The 11,826-nt window shown below is 32.5% G+C and overlaps 1 protein-coding gene across 1 annotated transcript; it reads right to left on the bottom strand.

Moving 5' to 3' along the window:
* Positions 1-1,605: 1,605 nt before the first annotated feature.
* Positions 1,606-8,519, bottom strand: LOC124361511 (polyketide synthase HetM-like). Its single transcript, XM_046815567.1, has 4 exons — positions 8,398-8,519; positions 7,428-7,629; positions 1,939-2,101; positions 1,606-1,649 (listed from the first exon to the last, which is right to left on the bottom strand). The coding sequence occupies exons 1-3, from the start codon at positions 8,462-8,464 to the stop codon at positions 2,011-2,013; spliced, it is 360 nt and encodes a 119-aa protein (XP_046671523.1). The 5' UTR covers positions 8,465-8,519; the 3' UTR covers positions 1,606-1,649; positions 1,939-2,010.
* Between the last annotated feature and the right edge of the window lie 3,307 nt (positions 8,520-11,826).

The following is an 11,826-nucleotide window of genomic DNA, read 5'->3' on the forward strand; positions in this document are numbered from 1 at the left end:
ACTCAATTCACTTACTAAAAAATTATTAACGTATAAGTAAATAATAATTATTTAAATATTGGAGTTCCAGGTTACTTTTAAGTAGTAAAAATGAACAAACATTTTTAATTTATATAAACATGAATTAAAAGTAATTTTGTTACGTATTTGAATAATTGTACTAAGTACTTCTGCACACACTTTACAAAATTAAGAGTGAATATTTATCTTAGGGTCCTCAGTTGTTCATAGGCTACAACAAAATAAACTGTAACTACAGTACTATTAAATTTAAAAAAATCTACAACCAATTAAAAAAAATGACTTACTGGCAAGGAGGAAGTGTGTTGTTGTTGACGAGATGAAATATTTTTCCCAACAGACTCATGGAGATTGCAAACATAGTTGTGTTATGACTTGACTTACAAAGTCAACTGGCGTTAGTTCAATCTGGAAGTAATTGATATTATAGTAATATATTTTCAAAATATCTTAACTGAATTAAACATATTTGATTAAATATTTTCATGAGACTGCAAATTAAATTTTCGTTTTTCAAATTTTAGAAATACTAGAAATGGTACTAAGGGTGGGTACTTACTTTGTCCCCCCCCCAACATTCTCCATGCTAATTTTATGGATTGAATTTTAAATCAACTAAATCTAGTTTTAGCTGGTTTGTTCATGTAATGTTATGTTTATTTTTTCTCAAAAGGAGGCAGATGAATTATGTAAGTTAATTTATACACAATGTGTGTTAGTTTATTAAAATGAAATAAACTGTTTCATATATATATTTTTTTAGGTCCATTTCATGTTTCTCCAGTGCAAATTATTCTTCCGGGTTTAAAATATTTAATCATGTATAGACCTTAACAGAAAATCTTTTTAAAAAATTCTACTTATCTTCAGTAAAATATTTCAACGTGAAAAAATGTATAAAATACCTTCAGTATTTTTCCCAAATTTACATGGGTAAAGGTCAGTTTTTTAACTAATTATTTTGACCGTTATAGTTTAAAAAAGGAGATAAAATACACATCCAGTTTCACGGTTGCTATACACAACACAGGTTTAATAAATAAGGAAGGTTCTTTATTAGTGCTGTAGTTGATGTATTATCTAGCTTGCACTTTTGCATTTTTATACAGAAAAATCTCAGAACAATTGTGATATCATGAAGAGTGAGCTAAGAAGATGGTTGCTGTAACCATCCTTTTGATACAGTAGATGAATTCTTAATTGGAAGTATCAATAAAATCTTGACACTATACCTAAATTATATCACTGTTTTAACACACTTGTAATTCATTTATTTTTTAAATTATTCATAGTTTATTTAATTATCATGTGTAAAATTTAGGAAGACATATTTAAATGTTTTTTAAATATCAACTTAATATAGTAATGATCATGAATCTTGAAAATTACTTAAGATGTAGCTGAGAATAAGACCTCAATATCAATATTTTAAACTTCATTCTTATCGTTTAAAATATTGATTATATTTAAAAACTTTAACATTTATGCTTTTAATTTATTTATAAGTTACCCTGCCACTTAATGTCAGGAGCAAAGCCTGTTTTTAAGAACCCCACTAAGCATATAGAGGTTGAAATCTGCTGGGTTTCCAACCTCCAACAAGGCGGGATCCTCCAACATTACCACATCTGAAAGTGATAAACAGTTATATTTACTCACACATAAATAGGGAATATGATAAAAAGAGTATTACAGAAGTGGCACTTAAAATTTAGTTTTAACCTATATGGATATTGCCAATGAATGTAAAATATTTAATAACTTACAAAATGTTAGTGTGTACATCTATCTGATATAACATTAATGATAAAACAAATAGTATGTAAGTAAATTGTTTCAGACTATTTTTTACACTTTTGAAAAATTAATTGTGTACAAACTTAATAAATAAAATTCAGAGTTTAAGGAATATCATACCTGTATATAGCAACTGGCAATCCCTTCTCGATGGCAGCCAGTACCTGTTGTTCTGCCAACCATTTTGTTTGACTATAACCACTCTCCTAACTGATTGCAGAATTGATTCATGTCTACATTTTCCTTGACATCCCGCAAGCCACTAGGAAACACTGCATTTGTGCTGTAATGAAATTCACAAATTCATTGAATTATAAAAGTATTTGGCATTAGTAACAAAAAAACTGTAATGGATTAACTATTATTGTAATACATCAAATAGAGATACATCCATGGAAAGAGAGTTTTACACATTCTTGCTCAAGTGCAGGAAAGTACAATATGCATTGTGTGTACAGAAAACTGTCTGATATCCTTGCTTTCGTTTACATAATGGACAAAATATGAACATGTGTAAGTTTGTAAGCACTAGCTTTGATAAAGAGTTTAAGGGTGATTTAAGACATTAATATTGAATTTTAAAATAAATTGCTTTTATTATGGTTACATATAAACAAGTTAATGAATATAAATCAAGAATGTTGTGCTATATTTTGAGGGTAACAAACATACATATTTACAGTAAGGTCCATTTCTCTCTGTGATAGTCCCCTAGTTCATGTGATTGCTAGCAACAAAGCATGGCATGCTGGTCTTGAGGAATTCTTTGTGGAAACACAACACTTGTCTTTTTTGCAGTCTGCTAACTTTTAAGCCACCACTTGGTATTTATTTAAACATGTTGTCCAACCACCAAAAGTATTGAAATTCAGCCACAGCCTTTAAAATTTGGTCAGGGGATACAGCGTTTTATTTGATTTTGTATTACTCAGCGGAGCTTTGATTAAGGTTGTCACTGTAGGCTTCCTAATAGTTACTGTTTATTGAGTTCCTCCTTAGCCAGAATCTCCGCCCCAGCAAAAATCACAATGTCTATCCCAAAAAACCTTACATTACTTTATAATTATCAAACTATGTAGCCATAAAGGAACAACTTACTGTAAACTTCACATGTTAATACTAATGTTCTTAAAAATAACTCTTTTCAAATGTTGTGTTTCTCATTATGTGTTATCATGCTTTTCTACATATTAAAAACTATGCCTTACACTAGGTTAGTTTAATTTATTCTCTTTGAAATTGTAAGCTCCATCAACATTGTATAAATCCAACTATGTAATAATTGTTTTTATACACTTACAACAGATTAACTTGTATACCTCACACATTGTGGTGTTGTAAAAAGTAAATATTCAAGTTAAACCCTTTCCACTCGGGAGCGGTTAATGTTAGAATTGTCCCAACAGATGATCGGGATGCGGCAAGCAGTGTTGGTGCCACCGCCAATTTCCATCCTAGCGCGCAACATTTTATTTTCAGAGTTTGCCCGTCCTCAGAGATCGGCTTATGGTCAGTTTGTGCCATCGGTCGGATGTCCGTTGACTAATCACTTACTAGCGCTCGGGATGGACAGCAGGCGTTGACCACAAGTTATAAACTTCTTTTTTTTTATTCATGACGTATTTTTTTTAATAATACATACGCATTAAGATCAATCAGCTGTTTTCATTACAAAGCTTGGAAAATTGAATCATCTGGTCAATATTGCATTCTAGGCCGTTTCGTTTTAGCGCGCTTTTAACCACATTGTCACTAGTGAGTTTAACCTACAGACGCATTATTTTAGGAACGGACTTTGAGTTTTTAGTTTATTCTTAGTATGTGTGGCAATTTCATTAAATATTAGTTGTAAATGAAGTATTGTAGATATCAGTGTAAATATAAACTGCTAAATAAAAGTTAAATTATATCAGTTATTAATACTTGGTTTTACTGGTATTATTATTAATTACTGGTATTTAGAGCTTGTTGGCGAGTGTAAGGAACACAAATAAAAAAAGAGAAGACCCATCACCCAATTATCAAGACATTTCCGACCTAAAATGGAAAACTTCATCTACCATATCCCCCTTCGAGAAGGTAGAGAAAGTGGAAGGATTGTGTCGGTGTGTAGCAGCAGAGCACAAGGCGGGCACCAGGAAAAGAGTGAAGTTTTATTGCATAAACTTGTGAAAATTGAGCCCGGTCTTCCACATTGGTGTTTGTTTTGAAAAAGTACCATTCATCTCAGATATTTCAACAACAAGATGACAACTAGCCTGCAGTTAAATTTGTGTTCGGAACAATTAATAAAGCAGTTTAATTTTATTTTTTATCATGTTTATAATTATTTACTGTCACATTATTAATACTCATTTGTAAACTCATGTTTGAGTATTATAGAAATATACACATTTCCATTATAAAATACTTTTCGACTACATTTTATTATTTACCTTTGGACCTTTAAATCCATTTAAAACTTTATTAAAAGGCATAGTATCAATGACGCGCTGAAAATAAATCCGAGCTAGGTGGGGACGCAATCAATGAACATTGGCTGCTGTTGTGCAACGGCAGCCGCCAATAGTGGGACAGCACCGCTGCCCATCCGATTCTGAGTGGACCAATACGCGCCTAAAATAATACGGAGACCCTACTAGAAAAGCCATATTTGGTCAGCACTTGGCCTGCCCATGCCGAACGGCAAAGGGTTAATTTTAATTTGAGAAGTTAGAAGATGATATTTTTTTAAATAAAAAACAAACAGTAAAAGCAATATTATTAAAACCTATAAAATATAATTGTATTATTCCTTGCTATTAAACAAAGTTAAGGTGGTGCAATTAATTTTCAGGGGTTTTTTTTTTTTTGTGTTTTCGATGGTCAGTTTATAAATGATGGCATCAAATAATAATATGATGAATTATGATGGAATTTAGGCGCTACTTTCAAAGCAGTAATTTTGGCCATCTCGATATCAGCCCTAGGTAAAAAAACACTATAAGATAAGGGAATAATGAACTTATTATAGAGCGTCACATGAATTTCTGGCTTGGAGGGAATATACACGTTTTTTATAGTTATATCTAATTAAAAACATATTATACTAACAGCCATATTTAAAAAATAAAAAAAAGTGAAATCTATATAAATATATATAGTATATATATATATGTGATATATATATATATTTGTATATATATAATATGTCCTCGTGTCTTTGATGTATGGAACTCCTCCTATACGACTGGACCGATTTTGAAAAATTTTGTGTTTGGTTTTCAATGGAAATTCGAGAATGGTTTTAGATTCACAATTGTGGCTCCCAATGGAAAATGATTTTTACATATAATTTTTTAATTTGTAAGTAGTTGTTGAGTTTGGAGTAGTGTGTACATTGGATCCCGCAGACTGCACTACGACACGTTAATACAAAGTGAAACTAATACTTAACAGCTGTTAATACTTTGTCAGCTGAATTTTCGTCAAAGAGGCAGAAACATTTGTTTACATTTAAATGTGAGAAAATATTACACCATCTTAAAGTGCTTGATCAGGTAGTGGTAATGCAGATTAGCCGACGACAAAGTTTATCGAATTTTTAAATTTAGATTGCACCAATGATCAATAGACCCACTAATGCGCTGGGAATACTATTTAAACGCTGTTATTAACACTACCTTATTTTAAAAAAAGCTATGTAATATTGGCAACATAAGGTAAGTGAACTTTGTTACACTGAAAGTAAATATAAAAAAAGCCGAAAGAAGACGCTTTAATGACCGAAGTTGGTTTTCGTTCATATAAATTTTATTAATCGGGATACAAGGTAAACTCAACAACAGTACTGGAAATATCTTAGACAGAAAATGAATTTGAACAAACCGGAATTTGATTATTTATAACCAAAGTAGTTGAATATATATATATATATATATATATATATATATGATATAAAATATATATATATATATATATCACAGCGATAGGTAGTGGCCTGAATAACTTATCAACTTCCCTACCAAAAACGACGAAAGATAGAAGTAGGAAATATGGTACATACCTTCATATTGCGTTTCTAGAGTGCTTAGAGTGTGATAGAAAAAGTAATACGTGAATATAGTATCCTGATTTTCAACAGGAAATTGTGTGCGTAGCCGCTGGGAACTGCTAGTATATATAGTTATTATATTTATATATATATATTTCATATATATGGGATATATAAATGTGTAAACCAATTTTAATTTTTTATATGAATTTATATACTTTTAAATCTATTTTTTCAACATAATTTGCCATCATTATTAAAACATTGACTGCGACAGGTACTCTAGTGTGCTTGTTGCCTTCATGTGATTGCTTATCATCACTTAATAGACCAGCAGTAGAGGTGGTAAGGTTTAAAATGTTATTTTATCTATCAAATAACTTTTTCCTATACCAGTTGCCATAGATGTATAATAACGCGCAGGCATTACAATATTATGTTTTGTTGGTATTTCCATCATTTCGGGCACTGTCCTTCAAGGATACTTCTTTAATTTCAATAACATGGTATGTGACTGGGCATTATATTGGGGCCATATGGAGAGTTATCAAATTATTCCACGCTAAATGATGTGATGTTATCTGAGGTTTTTGTTCCTCACATGTGGATGGGCATTGCCATAAAACAATTTCTTTTTTATAGTGTAAAAACTTTTAATAAAAATTTCATAGAGAACACTTCTTGAAACTTGAGAAAATTTGGTTTGTTAACAACGAAAAAACTTACGAAATGTCTGTTTATTTTCACTTTTTAATTTACTTTCTACACCAATTTTTTCAGTGATTATTGAAGGTCAATCTACTACCTTGTCTCACTCACTATGCAATCTTTTAAAAGCTCTACCTATTCTTTCCAAATGATAATGTTTTATCTGTACATTTCACAATTTTTACGGTGTATTTCACCTACTTTTACACCTTTAGTGCTATGAAAACAGTTAACAGCATATATTTTACATTTGGGATTCTAATTTAAGAGGTTTTTCAAATACTCATAAGCCTGGTGTAAATATACAATGGAATATTGCTATTATTGCATCTGTGGCTAGCTACTAAAGGTATGCAAATGGGCCAAGCACAAAACATTGACTGCAGCACTGCAACGGCAAGTCAAATGTTTCAAATGGTACTTATTTTTTAAAATCCCTTTTAATTTCCACAAGCCGTAGTTTATTAAAAAGTTACATTCCCTAAGTTATAATTCATACTTAATATACTGTAAAAACTACTATATGGTTTTTTTAGTTATCTTCAGGAATTATATACTTAATTCTCCTATGTTGGTCTCCTTGAATATGTACTTAATCTACAAAATTCCTGAAGTATGACTACTGTAAATGACCTTTAAGTTCCTTGTACATCTTATCATAAAACTTTGTTTGTACTTGATCATGACTCCAGAGAAGGGCATTTTAAAGAGCTGTGACTATAAAATTTCAGAAAAACAATATTAAACCAACAAAAAAATAATGTACCACCTCTGCATTATATATTACATAAGTTTATGGAGAGTACATCTTGAATATTAAAAAATGTTATACTAGAAATAGAAGTTTTAAATCAATGCAGTCTTTTACCTTATGTAGTGGACAGGCTTGATTTTAGATTTAGCAGAAAAAAGTAAAACATTACGAGTGCCAAGGACATTGGTATTGTACAAAGCATTGAAAGGCAGAATTAAGTTGACTTGAGCTGCAGCATGGATCACCACATCTACATCCAGACAGAGAGAGTTGTACACATCTTTGGTAAGACCCAGAAGGGTCAAGGATACGTCTCCTGAAAAAAATATATACACAAAGAATTATGAGTAGGTACCAAATGAATTTGTATTGAACTTAACAGCATTACAAGTATTGGGGGGAGGGAGTGCATGAGCTTGACTTAAGCTGCAGCAGGGATTATTAAATTGGATGGGAATATATGAGAGGAAGGATTTGTATGAAAAGTTCTACTACACAAAGTAATGACATTCTTTTACATTCAAATAATGAATAGGATAGATGAACAGTCTGACTCAATGCAACTCCCATAGCTCTGGTTATCTTGTTCAGGTTACTTAAAGCATTCTCAGGTGTGCTTTAGAATTTATTCCAAAGGAGGGACGTCAAATACAAATCCTAAACTGTTATAGAACTCCTGGTTTTTAAGACTTCGGGATTCCCCCTAACTGTGTTTAGAACACACAAGAAAAAACATGTTACTAGCTTTAACACAATCTCCAGTGTTTATACCATAATATAAAATGACTTCCATTGCTGTCTTGCGGTTATTTGGTTTTGGCAACCAAAATACATTTTTAGTCAATTTTATTGATGTGCTCCCTGTGTTCAGCATTGATTTTAAGACACAAAATCTTTGTATGAATCTAAGCCAGCTCATGACTTGATTGCCAAAACAAACTTTCATTTTTATATTCTGCCAATAGATTAAATCTTTTATTAGTAGCAATAATAACACAAACTGATGTTGTAATTTATCAAATTTATTTAATGATTCAAAAATTCTTAAATATTGCTATATAATATCAACACTCCACACAATTACCTTTCAGAGGAATTACTCGTTCAGTTGCTACAAACTTTCTTAATCCAAATTGTTCTCTGGCCTGCATTATTCTCTCTAAGGGTGATCTGTGTGGACTTTCTCTAACCAAGCAGTATACCGTTGCCTGTCAAACAATACAAACTTATATGTAAAAATCATAACAAAATATTATATATATATTTTATCCCCACCCCCCCCCCCCCCCACCCCCCCCCCCCCCCACCCCCCCCCCCCCCCACCCCCCCCCCCCCCCACCCCCCCCCCCCCCCACCCCCCCCCCCCCCCACGATTAACCGGAAGTGAAACATGCACACGTGTGTCTCAGAAACACCGTTAGATTAGATGACGACCCTAACCCAAGGGCCCGATTTCAATCGTTGCCAAGTCTGGAAATACCGCTCACAAACTTTGGATCGCTCCGACTGGTGACATGTGCTCCGACGGCGACGCCCCTGCCTTATTTAGCACTTCCTGAACAAAGAACCGAAGGTGGCTGGCTTCTTAAAACACCTGTACACAACTTAAACGCCTCTCGACAGAGCAAGCACCTCGTCAGCTGCTCACCCACACCAGATAGGGCTACCAGCGTCGACTTAAGCACTCCCAGTGAGACCTACCCTTTGTAACTGTCCAACAAGACAAGTAAGAAAAAGTTAGTGAATAATGACTACTATGGTGACAATTTTTGTGTCTAAAATGGGAAGAAGGGGTAGTCTAGGTTGGTCATTAAATAGATTATAATAATAGGATCCCTATTTAGAAAATAACTAAATTGAGAGACCCAATGAAAGAAGCATGTCACAAGATAGTGGAAGTATATTGAATGACATATATGTGCCTAGGGTAAATCCATCCGTGGTCGCTAATAAACGTACTCGTAAAGGTAATGAAACTCCTGGGGAGTTTTAGTGGGATAGTATTGTAGATCCTCTTATCATTATATTATGATTATATGTAATCCTTGCATATATACATTTTTTGCTTTTGTCCCATAATTTAGGAGTTTCACTTGGCAAAACACCTGCTGACATCCATATTACACAAATCTACATATTTAAAAAATAAGGGTATACATTGTTTTCATGGTTACGCTGGTGGCTATTTGGACGGATACCGTCTGTAGATTAGACAGACGGGAGATGTAGTGGTGACCGTCACACGTGACGTAACGAAAGGGCAGCCATAGCTGTCACCTTTACACCCACTGCATCTAGAAAATATAAAAACACAATTTGTAGTCTACTTTTTATTAATTGCTATATTATGAATTGGAAATGTATTGAACGGTAATGTAATAATAGATGTACACTTAAATAAATTAAAAGAAAGAAATATTCAACTAAAAATTAACCATCGTACCAGGGAATCTTACAATTTCGTAGTTTCATTTAGATATACGTTTAGTTCTCACAATTTTTCTGGAAATATTTCAATTATTAGTCATTAAGAGAAATCATAATTAATTATAAATAATTTTTGTTCATAATAAATATGTATGTCATTTAATTAGCATAATATAACTGGAAACATTTGTTTTATTTAATAATAACAATCAAAAGGTTATGATTTCATTGTATGTTGTAAGTAAAGTGGTTAAGAGGGAAATTAGTACTTTCGTCTTGGGATATTTGAACATTATTTCTTCCATTTACCGATTAATAAATAGTTTAATATTAATCACTTATGTATTATCGGACTAAGTTCTTATAGAAGGGATCTTGGTACTGTTTAAAGTATTTTGCATACAGTCTACACCACATACATAACTTTTCTATTGTTTTCGGCACAAATGACTGTCATTTTATACAAACGTCTGGATGGAGTCAGCACAGGATGTAAAAGTAACACTTAAACTGGAACTAGAAAATGTTATAAAATCAATGTATAATTTCTCTATCTCCTTGTTATAAAAAACACAGGGATGTCGTCATTAACGATTAACAAATAGGATTTATCTAGAAAACAGTTGGCTTACTTACACGAAAAGTAATTTTGAGTGGTTAACTTTCTATAAAAAGAAGCCTGAAATATGTTTCATTAAGATGTTGGGACTGGGCCAAAAACGGAAAATTGCGGTTTAAAGCACATTAACCGTCTAGAGAAAGTTACAAGAGAGTTGGTTATTCGATCATCTAAAACGAAAACAAACTGATGGCATCTACACCCAGCACAGACTGTCATGTAAGATCTAATGCATTTAAAGTGAGAGATTGATTACAGGGGGGACAGTTCTTTTCATTACCACAAATCCCTTCCGCTTTCCCACTACATGTAAAATAAATCTCGGGGACTGATGTTTCCTCCAAGCTCAACATTATTTTTTAACAAAAAATCGATCATGAAAAATTCCTACAAATTGAGCCTCTAAATATGAAACTTGAAATTTTTTATTAATTATAATTAGGGAGGGGCAAACTAAAATGTAACAGCCGTATAGAATCGCATTATAAGAAAATTATTAAATATGGAATTAACTGAGAAATTACAATATTTATTAACTTAAAAAAAAATTAGTAAAAAATAAGTAATTCACTTACATAGTGTTGTAAGAGGGATTGGACGTAAAGTTACCAATGCCGGGCTTATATTGTGTTACTAAATGTGACAAATAGCTCTTGTGTAAGCATCCAAATTAAATAGTTAGTTATAAAGTTTGCATGATAATGTTTACACGGGATCAATACTATGCACTTTATGAATCAAAAGTATAAGTATCACTGTTATATTCTAAAGAGTTTTAAAATTTTTAAACGAACACATGTAATTTAATTTTTGTTTTGTATTCACCACGTTATGAAGTTTAATCCAAAAAGTGCGAAGTTTGGTGCACTAAGTTCAGATGAAGACAAGCGAAAACAGTAACACTACGTTTCGAGATCTGGCAATCTGATCTCTTCTTCAGTGTTAAAGAACTAACCTAATAAATACAATTGTAATTACAAGACTTAAGGTTAGAAAATAAACAAATCCTTACTAAAGCGTGTGTGGCACGCCTGAAGAGTCATGGGAATCACAACCTAACATGTTGTTGTCAACTTTCACTAACACTCAAATGACATGCACTTAATACAAAAAAACTATACCAAAACACTAATCATTAAAAGTAAACTTAAACGGAAATACAGGTCACAAATGCGTCTTCACTCGTCTACTGACTCACCTACGAAACTGACCAGAGGACTAGCCAATGGCAATACGTGGACGGCTCTGGTCTAAAACAATGATGGCGGACATACAAGGGAAGGGGAACGGGAAAATGGCCCCTTTCGATATTATTGGGTTTTCATAGCGAGACTGAACTTTCTTCTTAATACAACCATATTGTTGGACTCCGCATTTAGGTTTATTAACAAATATTCCGATCCGGTTTGAATACTTTTGGTTTTCTCTTTAGTGTTCATTTTTTTCTTAGAATTGGCAACCAAAAGC

Source organism: Homalodisca vitripennis, chromosome 4, assembly GCF_021130785.1.
Source record: "Homalodisca vitripennis isolate AUS2020 chromosome 4, UT_GWSS_2.1, whole genome shotgun sequence".
NCBI classification, from domain to species: domain Eukaryota; kingdom Metazoa; phylum Arthropoda; class Insecta; order Hemiptera; family Cicadellidae; genus Homalodisca; species Homalodisca vitripennis.